The sequence below is a fragment of the Cupressus sempervirens genome, chromosome 10, assembly GCF_028749045.1.
Source record: "Cupressus sempervirens isolate cs-2001-9-10 chromosome 10, ASM2874904v1, whole genome shotgun sequence".
NCBI lineage: Eukaryota > Viridiplantae > Streptophyta > Pinopsida > Cupressales > Cupressaceae > Cupressus > Cupressus sempervirens.
The window spans coordinates 733084334-733106413 of NC_143127.1; the positions used below are offsets into that span (position 1 = coordinate 733084334).

The 22080-nt window shown below is 35.7% G+C and overlaps 1 protein-coding gene across 7 annotated transcripts in view; it reads right to left on the minus strand.

Moving 5' to 3' along the window:
* The window catches only part of LOC149535938 (uncharacterized), a 280772-nt gene that overhangs the window by 195288 nt on the left and 63404 nt on the right, over positions 1 to 22080 (minus strand). For 4 of the 7 annotated variants that reach the window (XR_016357873.1, XR_016357872.1, XM_089806831.1 and 1 more), the window contains exon 7: positions 15997 to 16048. Coding sequence is in view for 4 of the 7 variants with exons in the window: in XM_089806831.1 (XP_089662957.1) it covers positions 15997 to 16048 (52 nt within the window). In the remaining 3 variants the exon portion in view is untranslated. Of the gene's footprint in view, positions 1 to 1902; positions 1969 to 15996; positions 16049 to 22080 lie in introns of all 7 variants that reach the window. The other 3 variants (XR_016357871.1, XM_089806829.1, XM_089806828.1) reach the window with 1 other exon arrangement.

Here is a 22080-nt window from a genome sequence, read left to right on the forward strand (position 1 = left end):
TTAAATCCCACTACCCTCACTCACCAAATGAATTTCTCATGCCATTCAATAAATTTTCCACTCCTGATATTAAATTTAAACTAGCACTAAAAATGTTCAAAGGTATAATAGATGTGTGGAAGTAATATACTGAGCCCATAATATCCTTCCTACAGCTCAGGACAATAAATCACAATACATTAAATGTCTCTCAGGTAAACAGTAAAAATATTCTAAATGATTACAATCTCGGCCTGCACCTAACAGTCTCTTTGTTAGACAGTCTATTAAATAATCATAGAAATATAAGAAAACCAGTCAATTTCTCCAAACACAAATTTTAGACACTGAAGATACAATTAAACTAAATACAGAAACAGATATTATAATGTGAGCTACAATAAGCATTGTTGTCATAAAGTCAAATCAGTGTATGCAGTTTCATACTCATTCTTATGGGCAATGTATATTTACTTGTCAGTGTTATTTACCAATGTATGCTAATACTATCACAGATGACTGATTGGGAAGATGCATTATAATTATTATGCAATGAAGGGAAAGTTCTGTCTTACCTAATACAACCTCTAAATATTACACCGAGCATAGAAAAGGAAATGCTTTACTAGAATTTCTACGAAATCATGGACCTGATTACTTCTGTTTATATCTGTTAAAAAAATCAGTACTACAAATCTTTTATTTCATGTTGCATTTCAATGTTGCTTATTAGGAAGATAAGCGCAGGGTGGATTAATGAAATTTCTTACAATTTCACATTCAAAAACCTTAGTTTTGTAATTTAAAATGAAATTGAATAAGGTGGTCATATCAGAAAGCTAAAAATTGTTAGTTTCTTCCTCATTGAGCATGGAGCATATTGCAGGTCAGTAATGCATATATGCACACATTGCCACTGTATATTTATTTATTTAATTACAAGTTCTATCTCTGGAGCATTCCTGTCTACAAAAGAAGCCATCCCAGCTGGTCGGAATCATGGTGTGAGACATTCCAGCACATTTGACTGAGAAGCTAGAATCAAACTGTACAAGCTATAATCAAATCTGTGGCTTCTATTTTGCCAATTTAAATGACTCGGCACAGATAAGTAGGCAGAAAACCATACTATAAACTTAGGAACTATCATTCAGGGCAATATTAATACAAACATATCATTCAGTGAAATATTTTATTATTAACTTACTAATCAAACTGTACAAGCTATAATCAAATATTTGGCTTCTATTTTGCCAATTTGAATGTCTCCACACATATAAGTAGGCAGAAAACCGTACTGTAAACTTAGGAACTATCATTCAGGGCACAATTAATACAAACATATCATTCAGTGAAATATTTTATTATTAACTTAGTAATACCTTCATCAACTACATACAGAACTTACCAAACAGTCATTTACTACCAAAGCATACATGCTGCACTGTACTCTATTATTTTAGATAAACTCTTCATTTGGACAGCTTGAAATTTATGATTACGACCACACAAATCTGGGTTTGTGTACAAGTATTAGCACACAAATCTGCTGTAAACTGCTTTTCCACACACCAATGCATCCATAAAGAATGCCTAAAAGTTCTTTCATAGAAAAGCATCATGTCTATATCTATTGTTATTCTGAATTTGCATAAGGATTCCTACAGAATATCAAATCTTTCATTAATAAATCCGAACTTTGGCCAGATACAATATTGTTACTTTTAGTATTGGCTCTTTTGTATTTAGGTCTTATAAAAGGTGGTGTATAGCCTCAACGGTCAACCAGACATTTTGAAATGAGAGCAATAAAAAAATAAACACTATCAGATTATGAGTTTAACAATTAGAGATAAAATAGCATATAATATCTCATCCCCAAGACTTGCTCTCCATCCGTATAGGAGAAACTTACCGACCCACCTTCCACTGATGTAAGTGTAAGCATTGATTGGGCCAAGGCGTGTAGGTATCTTCCCCAAAGCAACCCTGCCATGAAAGCAGGATTCTAACGTCAGGTGTATATTCTGAATTATTAATAGTTGATGTTGGGCTTGTCAATCAAATTTGTAATTGATCAACTGGTGATTACAATTGAAATGTTAATTGTCAACATCAACAATAACCTTCCACTTTAAATTTGTTATGTTAGTCACCTTGAAAATTCATTAATCTTAGCTAAAACGTTTCCTGAAGTTAATTAGGAGCAATCTATTGTACACAAACCACAGAGGTTCAGAAACAATCCCTTTTTCTTACCTAAGAAAACATAATGAACCATTTCTCCCCTCTGTACTTTATAAAATAGCAACAAAACCAGTTATTAATTCTATCCAAGGATAGAGAAGTTACAGGACTTAAGGATACATTAAGAAGGAAATAAGATTGAAAGTTGTCTTCATGCCTTCAGAATTTAACGCATTATTTGTTGACATGAAAATCAAAATCCCATTTGAAGAAGGATTGCATGTTCACCAACTTTATTATGTCAACTATAAATGAAAAGATGAAAATATAGTTCGACGTAGTAATCCGATCTCACCAGAAGAACATCATACATAAAGCTGTCAGCAATCTAAATAGTGAACAAAGAGCTACCCACCAATATGCTTTTAAATGTGCAATCAAGTATGGAAATAGAACACATCATCTCATTAAGCGGCTAGAACATCTGAAATTACAGGTCAACATAATAACTGCATGAAGTGATAAAAATTTTGACACAGAAAAAGTTGGATATCTGTAAATATTCTTTTGAAAGCATTGAACAGAAAATTCCACACGCTGCAAAGGAGATCTTAGATTATACTTCCAACCAATACAGATCAATACAATAATTGAATTAAGTGAAATATCTACTAATGTATTGGATCTCACCTGGGAAGAGCAAATATTTTGAAGTCGTTAAAAAAAGGTCTACAGAAATTTGTCAATTCATTTACATGGGTCTTCTGGAATTGCAAGCATAGCTGTCAAGGATGGATCACCTTGGTAACTCTTTTGCTGTATATTAATGGTGTAACTACCACAGAGAATTTAATCGGTATTCAAAAAAAATTGAATAGTGTGGGAATCCAAACTAGGCAAAAGCTAAAACCTTAGTTACCAGATTCATGCCCTAGACGACGGATCCGGATTCGGGTCCGATCTGGATCCAGATTCATGCCTGGATTCATGCAGATCCGGGCAGGATCCTTGTTTTACACAATGGATTTGTCGGGATTCGTGATTCATGGGCCACGAATCCGGACGAATCCACTGTGTAAAACAAGGATCCTGCCCAGATCACGAATCCGAACAAATCCATTGTGTAAAACAAGGATCCTGCCCGGATCTGCACGAATCCTCAAGGACCCAGCACAAATCCTCAAGGATCGACGGGTTTAAGTGAGTCTAAGTTATTTAATATGACTTTTTTAAATATACTTTTTTGCTTTCTAGAGCTAAAATGACCCTTTTATGAATTATATATACTAAAAACTGAGAGAAATATACATGATATACTATATATATATATATATATATATATATATATATATATATATATATATAAACCTCTATTCCTAGTTGGGGCTTGGTCAAGATCAGTAATATATATATATTCACGAATCCTAATTGGGAAAAACAAAAAAATCGCAAATCCACAGATCCGATTCACGTACCCAAATCAGTAACTAAGGCTAAAACAGATCGAAAAAAATCTTATCAGAAAAATATTTATGTAGTATTAGAAAAATTACTAGAAACATACTAACCAGAACTCCAAACCAAAGAGGACAAAGAACTTTCTATAAGGGTCATTCATGTCGTCAATATGACAAGGAGCATCAATGAATGAATAATGAAAATAAATATCCTAAAATGATACAGAGAACAAAAGATTAACAGCAAAACCTATCAAAATCAATTTCTTAAAAAAGGTGATATGGTAGATTACAAAAGTAGAAAATAGTTTTAGGTTGGAATGCACATTCGACTAATGTTGACATTGCCTACTTAGAATGTGAATAAATACTAAACAAAAATATTGAAGAGGATATACTGAAAAGAGAGGATGTGAGGATTCCTAGAAGAGCCTTTGTTATTCTCGGCAAAGCACTTATTGACATATTGGATGTTTTCTCAAAACTTTGGATGAAATCTTTCTATCCATCAATAACAGGGTGCATTATTCCTGTACGCACACAAACCTGTACATACATATCTATGGATATTATATGTAAGCCTCTACGGCAGTGTATCACAATATAGAGGTATTATATGAGTGTTACGTGTTTGCTAACATTTACATTCCAAAACATCAAACGCATATACATTCTGAATTATCACGTGTAGTGAGTATTCCCGCTTGTCATGCGAGTGACTTGGGTTCAATCCTCGGCAACAATGCCAAATGTTTGCCTCGTAGGTACTTAGTTAAAGCATACGAGAATAACTAGTAATGTAACAGAAGAACAAAGAACGCAGTGCTTCAGAGAACTCACAAGCTTCTTTATTGAGTCATCAATGTCTACAACAGCAAATACGACAATGGCAATAACCAGTCCTATATCATATCATATGATGCCCACTTTCAGATGGAAATACCCAACACATAAAAGGGTCGAAGGGTTACAATGCCAAACGTCGCGACCATCCCAACTACAAACCCCTTTCACTAACTAACAAGTAGTAACAATTTGTAATTACCGGACAACAAAACTATTTTATGATGATCATCTAATGCATTATGGAAAAACAATCTTAAAAAGCTAGATAGCACAAAAAATTAGTGCCAAAACAATATTTTCTATCTTAAGTTTAGAAGATTGATTGAATATAATCCTACAAGAAAATCGAAGAGAAAAAACTTTAAAGAAAAGAAAATTAAAGAGAAAAAACTTTAAAAAAGAAAATGAATTAAACATTTTTAAGTGGAAAACAAATTTAACAAAAATATTGGCAATAGCCTAGTCAGAATATAAATTTATACTGAGCAAATATATACATCTGTGCCTAAAAGCAAGTGTGCCCGAGCACATGCATGTATGTACATGACAGGGAGTACATATGTAGCTTGTTAAAACATAAAGCTATTAGAGGCCGTACCCTTATAAAATTTACATTTTGTTCTAACATAAGGTTATAAAACTTTATAAAGCATACATAGACCATTTAATAGTTGATAGACTCTGAATCTTAGATTAGTAATTATGTATGAATGGCTACTTTGAATAGGCATGACCAATACCCCTTAAGGTATTTTGCCACCCTTTAACTTATATTTAAGGCAATCCTCTCTCATCTGAGAAAGAGTAAATTTGGAGATTTATAGTCAATATATCATTATGCACAAAAAGTACTATTGGTAATGTGGAGTTATCTAGAGGGGTATCATCAAATTCAATCTATTTTTAACAAAATGTTATTTGTAAATGATTTAACAAAAATGATGCCTTATGGTAATTCTCACCCGATACAGTTTTTAATATGTATATCTTGAGTAATATGTAAAATGTATGCTTGTTCAATTCTTATTTTATTTATTTATACTTCTTGTATAATAATTACTATCCTGAGATACTAGTTTCTAACATGGTATCAGGGCCAGGCCAAGCCAGCAGCCCCAGGCATCTTATGTTGTTTAAAGGGGTAAAGGGGTGTGTTGGTAGTAAGCCAAACCTGGACCAAAGATGGGCTGGTCATATAGGCCAGTAGCTCACTTGTTAGAGCATTTCAGCAGCAAATCAGAGCTCCATTGTCCAAGTCCTAGCTACTCCATGAAATATTGACATGGTACCAAAGTAAGATGAGGCTGCACTAATCATTTTTACAGGTTATACTAGAAAATATGTAGAGCTTGACGGCATACCATTCAATGTTCAACCAACATGCATGATATCAAAAAGTATTTTCATAATTGCTCAGGAAGTTCCCTCCATTGACTTCTTTCTCTTGTTGAGGGATATTGTTAAAGAGAATCCTTATTAACTATAACACATTCAGGATAGATAAATACATAGATTAAAGGCATTACTAAACATAGAAACTAGGTGGCTTTGTATTGTACTAGGTTGCAATGTAAGGCTTTCATTTATTTGGCCTTTATTTTTCACTAAATTGTGATAATAACTTTTTTACTGAATTTAATTATTTTTATTTATTTTTTATTTGATTCGATAGATAAACTATCTGAACCTTATCTTTTTATGCTAATATTCACTCAAAAGCTAATAATCTTGATATTCAGTTAAGCTTTTGAACTCACATCGAGATGAAACATGACTAGACTCAATTCATTATTAATGACACCATATTTAACTCTCCTTTCCATATGTGGTGAAGGTTGCAACCTCTTCTAAGCACACATCCACAAGACTTCTCTTTATTGCATTACCATTTATAAAGGATGTGCTTAGTTAACTAGGTGCCAAACACCTCATCCTAACTTTGCCAAACATGTTCGACTTAGTTCCTTACATGACAATTTGTAATTTCCCTTTCCGGATATTTTACCCAAAACCCTTATTATTAAGTGCAGATTTTAGAACCGTACAGAAAACCAACACTTCATACCATTTCCAGAACTTTAACAGATTTATAACCAACAGATTTCAATACAAGAAAACTCAGAAAAGTTTGTTTATTTCCTCCAATATTCAGAAATACATATATAAACTAGGAATTACAACAAATAACCACAAATGTGTTGCTGTATTATACAACAGCAATACAATAACATGCAATAATCCAAGTAAACCAATCTTATAAACAGAAATGATAGTCAGATTGGTAATGTAGATGAAACCTGTAAGAAGGCTAGCTTTGCATCCAACCTCCAAAACTTCTTCAAGGGTTTGCGTCCTCAAAGAAATAACCAGCAATTGTTTCCAGCTCCTAGATTAATATATGTTTTCAATATTATAATCTTCCTATCCTCACATGTGAAGCTTGTTCTACCTTTATTACTTTTCCCAATGTGATGCACGCTCATTTAAGCAATGTGGGATAAAGCATCTTTTTTGTCCTTTAGTCACTTAAGTGAACATAGTACTTTAATAGTCACTTAGTCAGTAAACCATATAGTCATTAGGGATTAAAATAACTGACCAAATGAACTCTGATAAACATGTGCAATAGCTCGTTGGAAAGCTCTTGGCGAGATGCTTCCAACTCAACACTGAGGTACCGAAAATACTGAGCTCTGATTACTTACTCAAAATAGTAAGCATCTGGACAACCTGCCAAAACTACTCTGATGGGTCTGGAACTAGAAATGTCTAGGCCAAATCTCGAATTGAACCCCGTAAAGAACCTTTTTGCCCCCAAAAACTAGGCGAAGTGAGCTAACCACACAAAATTATAATGTCACAGAAAAAGGGGACATTACACAATTGACAGGAATAATTGATGTAAAACAACTTTTTTTTCTCATGAAAAGTGAAAATTGATTTCAAAGTAGGTGTTAACAATACTGGGGCAATGTGTGGGTGAATCATGTAAAACGTTTGACCAGACTATTAACAATTATAATTTAAAAACCCTGTGATAATATGCAATTCAATATTTATATATATTATCTGCAATATATATACACACACACACATATTGACTGTATATACTATATATTTATTCTTGTATTTACTTTAGACTATCATCACTGTTCCACTTTAATATTTTATATTCTTCCCACTACCATGTGTGTTCTGCTTTTTTAAATATTTTTTTCCCTGCATATTCATGTCACAAATCCAAGGCAAGTATAACTATTAATAGACACTGAACTAACATGACATTAGGAGTCACATCGGTAGGAGACGATGTGCCATAAAGTAGGTATAACACAATAGGCACATCAGTCTCTGTTTTACCCGACAACAAAAGTCCCTAAGAAGTCGGTCAAGGAGATAACAAGATGTCATGATAGTATGTATAGGTAGTGATAAAATAATAACTATATAATATTAATAATCAATATAATTATTATCATTTGATAGGTAAAATGATTAATAATATCATTTAATCGATATGATAATTTATAACATCAGTTTATTAATATGGTGATTAATAAATAAATAATTTATTATTCAATTATATGAAGAATAGTTTAAATTAAGAGATTAATAATTAAATTTCTAAAATAATACTCTGTATTATTTGAGGCATTGTCGGCCTCCAAACGCTAAATTTCAACACTCCCTTTTTAGCTAGGGAGGCTTTCACATTAGCTGGAGACATGTTTTTAGATATCAACTTATGCAATATCCATCATAGCAGATTAAAAAAAATTACCTTTATGGCATGTCATCAGATATCACCATATGTGCTATCCACCATAAAGGATTTAAGAAACTACCTTCATGGCATGTCATGGGATACCATAGCATGTGTGCCATGAAGGATTTTAAGACATATACCAATATGTCCTTTGACACCATAGTATGTGCTATCCTCCATAATGGATTTACAATATCTACCATTATGGTATATCCTTGAGTAGCACCGTATGTGCTTCCCACCATTATGGATTTATAAACTACCTTCATGGCATATCCTCAAATGCCACCATATGTGTTATTCACCATGAAGGATTTTAAGCCATCTACCATTATGTCATTGGATACCACGGTATGCACTACCCTCCATAATGGCTTTATGATATTTGCCATTAAAGTATATCCTTGGATAGCACCGTATGGATTCTAACCATCACAATGGATTTTAAAAAATTAACCATCATTGTGAGATTGTAACCTCATAATAAAGGTAGCTATGTACAAGTGTCGTATCATAGAGAGATTGTCACCTCACAAAGATATACAATAAGTACAATGATATCAAGATTATAAAAATATTTTTGTATTTATACAAGAACAAGTCATGTTTACATCTTAGTCAGGCCTTCATTCTCTACCATTTCAAGTTAACCTCTAAAGTATTCAAACTTGATTCTTGGGAGAGACTTGGTGATAATGTCGTTTGTTCTTCAATCCTGATGTATTTCAATTTAATGGCATTTCTTTCTACCATGTCTCTTACATAGCGATAATTGATCTCCACATGCTTTGTTCTATCATGAAACATAGCATTAACAGAGAGCTTTGTCAAAATTTGGTTGTCACAGTGAATGATAGTGGGCTTTGAGGATTTTCCAAACAAACCAGTAAGAACCTTTCGTAACCAGACTGCTTCCCGAGCTTCCATGCCTGCTGCTATGTATTTAGCTTCCGTAGAACTTTGTGCATCTGAAGATTGTTTACTGCTGGACTAGGAAATCATAGTTGACTCTAAACTAAAGAAACAACCATAGGTACTTTTTCTATCAGCAACACTGCCAGCCCAGTCGGGATCTGTGTATCCATGCAACTTGAAGTCTGCATTTGCAGAATATTTGAGACCAAATCCAATTGTGCCTTGTGAATATCTTAGGATGTGTTTTGCAGCAACTGTGTGTATTTTCCTTGGTTAACACATAAATTGACTAAGTACAATATTTGCATAACAAATGCCAGGTTGAGTATTTACTAAATACATTAGAGACCCAATTATTTTCCTATAAAGAGCGGAATCTGCAAGTTTTGATTCGACTGCAGCTTCTTTTAATTTGTGTAGATTTGTTTCCATGGGTGTAGACATGAATTTAAAATCCATCATGCCAAATCTCTTTAGGATGTCTATGGTGTATTTCCCCTGATATAGTATAATCTCATCTGGTTTCTGCCATACTTCTGTCCAAGAAAGTGGTGTATAATCCCAGATCTTTCATCTCAAATTCAAAGGCTAGCTCTTGCTTACAATTAACTAAGGTAATCTTCCCCTATGATAAGTAAATCATCAAGGTAAAGTGCTAAGATTAAAATCTCCCCACTGATTACTTTGAAATACACGTTTGAATCTGCATAAATCTTTGAGAAACCCAAGTTCATTAGATAGGAGTCAATCCTTTCGTACCAAGCTCTTGGAGCCTGTTTTAGTCCATACAATACTTTCTTTAACTTACAAACATGAGCTTCCTTGTTAAGCATAATGAATCCTATAGGTTGTTCAAAATATATTGCTTCTTCAATTACATCGTTAAGAAAGGCAGTTTTGACATCCATTTGATGGATCTTCCACATTTTAGATGCAACAATTGCAATAATGGTTGTAAATGAAGTATATCGAGCAATTTCATCATAGTCAATCCTTTCTTTTTGTGAGAATCCTCTGGCTACAAATCTCGCGTTATATTCTTCAGTACTTTTGTTGGCTGCATGTTTAATTTTGAATAGCCATTTACATAAGATAAGATAAGATAATTACTATGTCCCAAACATTGTTCTTTAGCAATAGACTAGTACTCTTCAATCATCGCATCTTTCCAAACTTGCATATTGGTGGCTTCCTCGACACTAATGGGTTCAAAGTAATACTTTCACTCATTAATGCAACATAATGTGAGAACTTGATTTGTCTCTTCCTAATCCTTTAGGTGCTACAAAATTTGCAGTGTCCTGTATTACTTTTCTTGCCCAAAGAGGCCTTTTCTGATTTACTATGTTGTCTTTAGGGTCGTCAGTAGGATATAATGGTTCATCGCCTTCTTTAGATTCATGAACTTCTCTTTGAAAATCTCAAGAGTTTAATCTTCTTCAATATTCTGAGGAGTTTCTTGATATTCTTCTTCAATCTCAGAAGTGTCCTTGCTTTTCTATAAGCAAAAACTTCTTCAAATGTGACATCCCTACTTAGTTCAATAGTTCTTTCTTTTGGTATATATATCCTATAGGTTTTAATGTTTCACTATAGCCTATGAATATTCCTTTCTTACCTGTGGGGTCTAGCTTACTTCTTTCATCTTTGGGCATGTGTATATAAACTAGACAACTAAAGATTCTTAGATGACTTGTATCAGGTTTCTTTCCTATCAAGGCTTCTTCAAGTGCTTTGTTATCCAAAATTCGATGTGGACTAAAATTCCAAATATAGACAGCAGTTCTTGAAGATTCTGCCCAAAATGAAGTTTGCAGATTTTGATCACGGATCATGGCTCTAGTTGCTTCCACAATAGTTCTATTTTTCCTTTCAGCTACTCCATTTTGTTGAGGATTATAAGGGACACAAAACTCCCTCTTAATCTCAGCGTCAATGCAGTAATTTTCAAAGTTCGATGAAGTTCATTCTCCTCCATTATTGGTTCTCAGGATTTTGATTTTCTTTCAGATCGATTTTCCACTAGAGCTTTAAATTCTTTGAGTCTCATAAGAACTTCATCCAACACTTTATTTTTGAGAAAATAGATCCAAGTTTTTCTGAAGTAATCATCAACGTAAATAATGTAATACAAGAGCCCACTGAAAGAAGCAGTAGACATAGGACTGCATAAGTCTGAGTGAATGAGTTCTCAAATGCATTTAGATATGTTTTCACTACTATGAAAAATACCCTTGGTGTTCTTGCCAAAAGAACATCCTTTGCAGGTCCCTTCAAGCGCATGAGAAAGTTTAGGTAAGTCGGTGACCATCTTCTCCATAATAGGCAGTGCACAAAAATGTAGCTGACCCAATCTTCTATGCCAAATTTCACTTAAGTTTGAGGAAATGTGAATAAATACTTAAGTGGGGATGATGCATAGTCTATAGAGATGCCCATGTTGAACTCCAATCACCTTAGTTATTTTGATATTAGAATTCTTTGGCCATATAATCATTTGACCACTTGCAAATGCAATGTGATATCCCTCATCTTCCAATGTTAATACTGAGACAAGATTTCGCTTGATTCCTAGAACAAATAGAACAGTATTTAATTGTAAGGAGATCCCAGAATTTACTTTTATGGAGGTGGTCCAACTCCTTCAACAGAATATTTTGAATCAGCTCCAATGGTCACTTGATCAAATGAATTACTGTGTATATTCTTTTAAATGTCCTCTCAACTTAGTAATGTGTCAAGATGCACCACTGTCAATTATCCATGTGATATTATTAGTAGGTACATGACTTTAAAATGCTGAATAGAATAAGAATCCATCTGAATCCTTTTCTGTAACAGTTTTACCAACTACAGTAAAAAAAGCTTGGGTTGTAGGATTACGTCTACTATGATTTGAATAGTGTCCATATTTATTGCAGGTATAACATTTGACTTTTTTTACGCCCTTTCTTCTTCTGGATGTACGGTTACTGTGAAATTCTTTGGCTTTCTTCCTTTTAAAGTGATTTTCCTTACTGTTCTTCTTTGAGGACTATGAAGTTAGTGCATGAGTTTTTTCATCCGTAGAACCTTTACTGGTCCCTTTTGTAATCAATCTTGATTCTTCTTGTATGCAATCTGCTTGTAATCGATCAAACTTAGGAAATTTAGATCTTGCACTAATTCCTTGGACGAGGGATTCCAATGAGTGAGGAAGTCCCATTAACACCAACATTGACAATTCTTTATTGTTGACAACATGACCAATAGTGGAAAGTTGATCTCTTCGATCTGAAAGTTTCATAAAGTAGGAAGTAACAGATTCTCCTTTAGCCATCTTGATGTGATGTAATTTTTGTTTCAAAGCAAGTGTTCTGCTTGTGTTATTGTGACAATTCTTTATTGTTGACAATATGACCAATAGTGGAAAGTTGATCTCTTAGATCTGAAAGTTTCATAAAGTAGGAAGTAACAGATTCTCCTTTAGCCATCTTGATGTGATGTAATTTTTGTTTCAAAGCAAGTGTTCTGCTTGTGTTGTTGACTTCATATATTCATTCTAAAGTCATAAACATTCCTTCAGCTGTCTCAAGTATAGAGATGATCGGTACAATGTGATCCTTTATGGATTCAACCATCATCCTCAATGCCTTGATATCATTTTATTCCACTGCGCTAACTCATTTTTATCAGTGGGTAAATCATTCTCTTCAAGTACTAACCCAGCCAAGTCCTTTTCGTTCAAGACGAGTTCTATTCTAAATTTTCACGCTGTGAAGTTTGAAGCACCCTCTAGCCTATCCTCAACCTTTAAGCCATTCACCATTTCGACTTTAGAATACATGAAAAAATTGGAGATCAATTATATTAAATTGTTACTGTTAAATATCTGACATAATTCTTTAAACCCACTCTAATACCATATTAAAATTTTGATCAGACTATTAAAAATTGTAGTTTTAAAACCCTGTGATAATATGCAAATCAGTATTTAAATATATTATCAGCAATATATCTATTGACTGTATATATTTATTCTTCTATTTACTTCAGATTATCGTCACTTTTCCACTTTAATATTTTATATTCTTCCCACTGCCATGTATATTCAGCTTTTTATATATATTTTTTCCTTGCATATTCATGTTGCAGATCTAGGGCAAGTATAAGTATTAATAGACATTGAACAGACATGACATTAAGAGACAAGTCGGTAGGAGACGACGTCCCATAAAGTAGGTATAACACAATAGGCACGTCGGTCTCTGTTTTTACCTGACAACAAAACTTTCTAAGAAGCCCGTCAGGGAGATAATAGGATGCCATGATGGGATGTATAGGTAGTGACAAAGAAATTCACTACATGATATTAATTAGTAAGATCAATATCATTTGATAGGTATAATGATTAATAATATCATTTCATTAATATGATGATTTACTACATCATTTGATTAATATGGTGATTAAGAAATAAATAATTTATTATTCAATTATATGAAGAACACTTTAAATTAAGGGATTAATAGTTCAATGTCTCAGAGCCATTATTATAAGTTAGACATGTTGGCCTCTAGAAACTAAATTTTCAACAAATCGTTAAGTCAAAATGTGTACTCTTCCTTTGAAATAATGGCCACTGATGCAAGTGAAATCAACCCATGCTCCATAATTTTCAGACCAAATCAATCTGGCTACACAAGCAAAATAGAAAAGAGAAGCATCCACAGCTTCTTAAACTTGGAACTATTTTTCTTATACCAGAGTGAAGATAATACCTATCACTATCATTGTCTATGCTCACGATAGTATCAGCTGGAGTTGGGGCATCAGTATTCCCTTTGCTCTGATATTTTTTCTGTGGCAATGATCTTCTTGGGATGTATGCCAAAAGTGTATGGATGGAGTTTCATGCCTAGTGTTTGATATTTTGCTACAAGCCAGACCTCCATGATTGTGAGCTATAAATAAACATAAAGTTTGAAAAAGTTAGGGAGAGACTTTGTTTGAGGAATACTGAAATTGGATGTCATGAATACACCCAATTGCAACCCCCGCAAAGAAATCCCCATCGTTCATTGTATCCGTCATAGGGAATGCTCATAGGATAACTTCCCCATTGTGCCAAACATGTGTGCAGTTATTAGGATCCAACTTCGTCATGCTTTAGCCATATGTGAAATATGAACAAATTAATAGTGCAGCACACAAGAGGGATCACCTTATGGTGTAGTGGTAAATTGGTTGTATTGTTGATGATGCAACCAAGGTTAAACCCCCTCTTGGTTCAACACAGGTGTTAATGGTTGGTCAGGCCCACCTTGGTGGATGTGTACGTGGCTGTTATGCGGGGACAAGATTGGGGATCATGCTGACTATTTGGACCAGATTCTCGCTGGGTTTGAGTTCTTGCGGACCTACGCCAAACCCACATATGCTGTGTGTACCTGTCCCATGCCCTACGGGCTTGGGGTCCCTGATGGGCCTTCATACTCATGGGGTTTGGTTCTGATGTCAGCATAGCAAGGCATAAGGATGGCTGGTCTGCACAGAAGTGGAGGGATATGAGGTGTGTGTGTGTAGCACATGGAGAAATAAGGAGAACAGTGGCTGCTGAGACAAATTAGAGAAGTGTTAATGCCGCAGACTTGTGACTATTACTACCAGGATGGGGGGCTCCATTGTGGCTTCACTGGTTCAAACCTCCAGTTAAAAGCAGTTTTGTTCCCAAGAAAAGGGAATAGTGCGGTGGTGCACAAGTATGACTGGAAAGAACAGACAATATCAAAAGATGGTGAGAATGGAATATGGGCAGAAGTGAATAGCCATTTTCCAGTTGACATAGGGACAACAGTTAGGCCATATGAAACCACTGCTCACCATGCACTAATGCTAGAATATTTGTTTTTAGTTTTCTAACTCCACCTACCATCGGTATTTTTCCTGCTTATAGAGCTTTCATCAAGGTTTTCATTCTATTGACCCTATAAAAAGTACATTTACCTCTGAAATGTGGTGTCTATGTATTTATCTGATCACAAGACATTTCAACAGAACTTATAAAGTCAAGAGTTACATTCACAACCAATTGTGTAACCACACTATTACAACATTTCTCACCATTGAATCTCAACTTAGTATATTAGTTGGAGACCATTATTTGTAAAGGTAATTTACTTGGTGGATAAGCCTTTCCCTTTATTATTTTACTATTATAATGTTTGGATATAAGCACCGCAGTTGGACACAAGCATGTTGACATAAGAAAGTCAACATGTTTGTTAGCTACTAGTAACAATACATCTGGGTTATTTAAAATTATGATTCCAACAAGTGTTGAACTAATTGTCATTAAAGACAAAATTAATGTAAAAAATACAAACACTAGTATCAGATTTTAACAAAACGGAAATCCAAAAGGTTGTATCTTATGCAGTGGTTTTGTGCTTATAACTACAGAACAAAACTAATCTCTTTTGGATCAAACACTACACAGGCAATCAATTTATCGGGCTCACTCAGAAACCTTTTTATCAGACAATATATCCATACAAACTTCTCCATGGCAAAAGCATTTATTTTAAAGTATACATTGTTTTTATTCTAAGTTACCAATGTGAAACGAACGCAAAACCATTACTATCCCATGTACAGCAACATTAAAAAAACATCTGGCATCAATCTGCGCTTACATTCAAAATGTCAACCTAGTAACAAGAATTTCAATTGTTTGAAGACTCGAGAAGAATACAAAAATTATTACTGTCCACTGTACTGCTGCATGGTGACAGATTCCAGCATTACAGACAATGCAAAGTTACTAGTTGGTAAAATGAACAATAACATTGATATAATGCAATATACCTGTTTTTTCCTGCACTGCGTTCATGCACTCCAATATATTTTATGCGATCTCCTGCATAAAAAATAAAGTTAAAAACATCCCTCAAAAAAATGTAAATAAAATAACAGGCAGAAACAGTCCTAAATCTAAAGTGTTTTTGCTATCAACTGACACTATCATCTGTTCTCAGTGATAGAAACAACTTTATCCTACAAGGGGCTTTACTACTTTCAGAATTTATAGAGCACCAATATTTGTTTAAAGTGATTTTTTATTGTGGGATGTACCCAACATTTCATATTAAGAGCTTCAATTACAAAGACGATTGTTGCCCACCGCTAGCAGCAGAATGGATTTTGCATCTTTCTATTAAGACATATACAATGACAAAAAGTAACAATTTTTGAAATTTTCATCTTTGGGGATTAAAAAAGATTTTGAAAGTTTCTTAAACTACAATTCAAGACCAAAACATGCATATTGCATTTTAAGTCTAGGCAATACCATCAAGTTCATGCTTATGCCCACAGATAAAAACTGCTCACATGTCACAATTTACAAAGGTGACCTAATAGGGCTTTACAAGCCACCGAAGCATTTCAAAAACACAAGATCACTCTCCCACTGATTACCCTTCACACGTTATCACATCAACAGCGGTACATACTCCACTCACTGCATATATTATGACCACCAAATATGCAAAGATCTGCCTTTGAACCATATGACCCAAGTAAAGGCCAAGATAAGTCTAGCACATACTCTGAAATGCAGTAATCTTTCAATTAAACTGCTGAAAGAGCTTCTTGGAAATAAAATCTTCAATTGAAAAAGTTATATTGTCTATTCTGAAAAGGTTACATCTTAATAAACTTTTAGTAGAAATCCATGTTCAGCCTAATGATTTTAAAACAATGACAGAACAACATTAGAATCAAATCAGGAAATAGATGCGGACCCAGGATCCCAAATCATACACTTGTTTAGATAGTTAACCTGAAACCATAAGGAAAACTTTGAAAGAAAAAATTGATGAAACCACTTAATTGAACGTGGTGCAGGTTTTCCTTGCTTGTGTAAGTGATTCAAACCAAGCTAATAAGTGCTCCACATAACATAGAGTTCTTGCTTCTGATTATATAATGATTTTCCAAATCAAGTTGCCTGACCAATTACAGCATAAAAATTCTCCCCATCAGGATGTGGAAGGTGAAGAGACAAAAGGAGGAAAATTTCACAGTTACCCCATAGATGTTCATATAAAATGCCAATTCCTGTGCACTAGTCTCTAAGATGTGGGTCAATGTTGATGGTTTTTTATGACTGACCGATTCTTCGGTTTCTTGAAGAGTACAGATCTTGCCCATGCTGAGGGAATGGCAATTTTGGGACAAACTCCAGGAATTCTTTTGCCAACCAGGAAATTGTTCAAAAACCTCACACTAGTATTGGTCCAGGATTCAAGGATTTCAATCCACACATGATATATTTGAAGCTGGAGGACAAATGCATGCATAACACACCACACCACACCAAATCTCCGAGCCATGGGTAGCAACAGATGTGAAAATTCGTTTCTAGGACTGATTTTTAAGAAGTCATTTTTTAGGCAATAGCATGGGCTGGCAATATAGGGAAAATTTGAAAACGTAGAAAATTTTGAAAATTATATGATAGCACAGCATATATTATAGAACCTTAATATATAAGGTAAGAGATGAATTGGGATTTCATGAGTTTAAAAATAAAATATAAAAACTTCAAGATTTTCATTATCAACTGGGCATATATTTTAAGTTGTGTATGTGTAAACTATTTCATTATTTAATTTAAAGGTCCTAGACTATATCAAAAGTCGAGGTGATCATCAAAACTGAACCCACCAACAATACTAAAAACAGTAAGTATGCCGACTAACTCTATCAATGTTCATAACAAACTTACCAAAAGTGTCAGAGAATTGACCCAAAAAGGCTCCAAAAAGATTGTTACACTCATCACAACTATCTGAACATGAAACTACTCCTGATATTACCTCCAAGAGTCCCTTGACCCACTCTTTACCCCTTCTCGATGTTGTCGTCGGGCAATCTCAACTCTAGGTGGAGTAGAACCTGCTCATTCTCCCTTGTTGCATATTCCAGCACCAAGTTCCTCCATTTGGCCAAAGCCTCTATGATGTTCTACTTTATAAGAGCTCACACTCTAGTATGCCTCTGGAGTAAAATAACAACTTTCCCTCCTGATCCAATGTCATGTCCCCCACCTTGTACTAATATCCTATTTAATCACTTAGCCTATTTTGACGGTCCCGATAGGCTAAGATGAATTTGCTAGGGACATGGAGCTGGTTAACATGTCACTGCCGCTCATGAGAATCTTTCTTTTTGTGCAAATCCTTGTCAGCTTTCCCTGTCGTCGGTTTGACCATGTCTTCATGGTCTGTCTATTTTGTGAGCAATTACTTTGACTCTTCCTTCTTTCTTTACCCCGCATGCAGCTGGTCCATGTAACGGTTGAGGCACCTACTCGAGCAAGTAACGCTCTTGTTGTGCAGATTGCTAACTTATGGCTGGAACAATGAAGGAGAAGGCATCAAATTCTGAATATTGAATTGGAAAGTAACAAGCTAAAGCTCTGCATTTTGCTTGTTTGAAGGATGTACACCCTTCATTCTCGTGCTCAGATGCAAACCCAACCACGTTGTTTTCCTCATATTTTTGTCGTGAATGCGTGAACTGCAGGTTGGTGTGTGTTTTGGAGATCATATTGCTCGATGTGAGGAAAGGTATAAGTGCAACATAAATGCCAATTCCAAGGAGGTAGTCATCATGTATCCCCATTGAGACCGACGTGTTTGATTATCATTCCCACCAAGTGCAAAGGAAAGCGCGTCTATGTTTGGTGATTGGAGTAAGGATATTATGAGGCCCCCATCATAGTTGAGCATTGATAGTTCTGAACATAGAGAAGCCCATTTCCCAAGCGCATGCTACAGGTGCATGATGTAGGAGAGAACGTACCTGGTTGCAGCTGCATGTATATCATTCCAACTTCCCAGTAGCCATCAGAGTCACTTCACGGGACTGGTAAACTTCACTCACTTCCAATACCAGTCGGACCTTGCAGACCGAGTCCATTCACAAACCCAAGCTCTAGTATTGTTAGATTTGAATGATGGAGGAGGTCCCTACACTGTAAGAGTTTGGATGCTTAATAATTTTTCAGTATCGTCTGTTGGTTATCATTTCAACTACTCTGGCTTTGAAGTTTGAAATCTGATTCTGAATAGTACCAGTATTTCCTAACTTATGCTCTATTGTATTCTTTGGAACTCTGTTTGCTATAAGTGTAACTGCTATTTATTAAGGGACAATCAGAATTATATAGATTTCCAAAAAGTTCATAACAGTGGTATCAGAGCAGCGACCTTGCTGCCTTGGGATTTTCATCTTTGAATGCATCAATACGACAGGGAACCTCGCAAAATCTGGAAACCCCCACAAATTTCGAAAGGTAAATCGGCTTCAGAAGTTAAAGGAGTGCACTTAATGGCTGAAAGGGGGTCGAATACAGCTGAGGAAGCAGACAAGGAGGCCAGAGAAACTTTGAGGGCTCTTAGAGATGGCCAAAATCATGTTGTGAATGTTCTGCAGCAACTTACACAATCCATACAGCAGATGAACACTGAGCCTCAAAGAACACAAAGCCATCACAGTGCAGGTGGTAGTGTAGTCGGATCACCGTGTGCTAGGGGAGCACCTACTTGAAACACGGACAGGCCTACAACAGGATGAAGCTAAGGTTGTTAATGCAGGAGACATCCCATATGATGTCATGACAACATATGTTGAATGGGATTTATTTCCAGAGAATGTTAAGGTAGTCTTAGGCTTTGTTCAATAATGAACCAGCAAAGGGAATTGATGAGAGCTAGGTAGGACAGGAGGCCAACGGCCCCAAACAGGGATCTTAAACACGCCATGAACAAGCTCACCTTGCTCGTTTTTTATGGCAGTGGAAAAACTACAGCACGGGCTTGGATACAAAAGTTGGATACCTTCCTCACACTAAAACCTATGCCAGAAGCAGGATGCAATCAAGTTTGCTACTATGTATTTGGATAGGTCAGCTTACGATTGGTGGCATCATGGGTTAGTGACTCAAGATCGTGGCATGATTAGTTCGTATGAGGAGTTTAGCAGTAAACTCATAAGCAGATTTGACAGCAAGGACATGGAGGTTTACTACCAGGAGTTATCTCAGCTCAGACACAATAGATCTAGATCTTTGGATACTTACATTGATGAGTTTCAGAGGATATATGTCATGGTCTCAGACATTACTGAAACAGGAAGGTAATGTTGTTTGTGGAAGGATTGGATAAGAAGCTCAAGGGGTTTGTCAAACTACTGAAACCAAGTACCTTGCAGGATACAATCAAGATGGCACTTGATTTGGATAGTTCCTCTTCAGCGGTTCAGTCATCCAAAAAGCCCTTCAAAGAATCCATAACCAATCTGAAATCAGCAAATCAGAATAAGGGTTACTCACCCAAAACTGATTTTGACTCGAGAAGCGAGTTAAGAAGAGGGAAGTTATGTTTGACATGCAAGGAAGTTATATTGAAGTGGTTTTGGATGATGAAAATGATGGTAAATAAATTGATGGCAGTAAAGAGGATGGTGCTCATGAGTAGCCCCAATCGCAAAAGAAAGATAAACATGTTCCAGATCAGCTGACTACAGTTGCTACTCTCTCAGGAGTTATGACAAGTAGCTTCATCTGTCTTAAGGGAGTGGTTAAGGGGCAGCAAATGGTGTGCTTGGTGGACACAGGGGCCATAAATAATTTCATCAGTACATCTATAGCAGCTAGAAGGAAGTTGCAGGTAGACCCCGTTCCACACTTCAATGTTAAGGTTGCTGGTGGGATCTTCTTGATTGTTTGGGGACGATTTCTCAACTGGATGTTCAGCTAGGTACTTACACTCTTACAACAGATTTTTATATGGTGGAGCTAGGTGGGATAGATGCCATTTTAGGCTTACACTGGTTCCAGATCCTCGGTAGATATACCATTGACCAAGACCAGAAACAGATTGAGATCCAAAAGGAAGAGCAGACAATCATCCTCAAGGCTATGATTGATAGAGTTCCCGGGATCGTTTCAGCCCATAGGATGAAATCCATCTTGAGACATGAGGATACAAAATGGGCAGTACATTGCTTCATTTCCACTAAGTCTATTTCAAACTTAGGACAGCAGCATTACATTGATGTCCAAACAGTATTAGACAGGCACAAGGTGGTCTTTGGTGACATTCCCCGTGGCATACCCCCTGATCGTGGGTTTGAACATGTGATAGAGTTGGATGAGGGTGCCAAGCTTGCTCGCATGACACCTTATTGTCATCCTAGACACTATAAGGAGGAGATAGAGCGGACCATTCGGGAGTTACATGACATGGGGCATATAAGACTGAGTTCTAGTCCATTTGCTTCATCTATGGTATTGGTCAAGAAGAAGGATGGAACTCTACAGATGTGCATTGATTACAGGGCATTGAACAACCATTAAGAACAGGTAATCTATACCCCATATTGATGAACTCTTGGATAAGCTGAATGGAGCTGTCTACTTCTCAAATATTGACCTCCATTTGAGATAGAATCAGATTAAGGTTCGTGAGGAGGATGTGCATATGACAACTTTCAGATATCACTATGGCCACTACAAGTTTTTGATGATGCCATTTGGGCTCACAAATGCCCTTGCTACATTCCAGTCATGCATGAATCATATATTTAATAGGAAGTTGCGTAAGTTTTTGTTGGCATTCTTCAATGACATTCTGATTTTCAGCAGGACATGGGAGGAGCACTTGCAGCATTTGGATGAGGTTCTGGGGATCGTGGAACAGCACTCTTGGTTTGCTAAGGAATCCAAATGCAAGTTTGGGTTAACAAAGATTTTGTACTTGGGTCATGTGATTGGGGCTAAGGAGGTGAGGTGGAGGCTCACCAAGAGAAGATCCAAGCTATCCTAGATTGGCCCCCTCCCAAGAACGTGTCAGATCTGAGGGGATTTTTGGGTCTATGTTC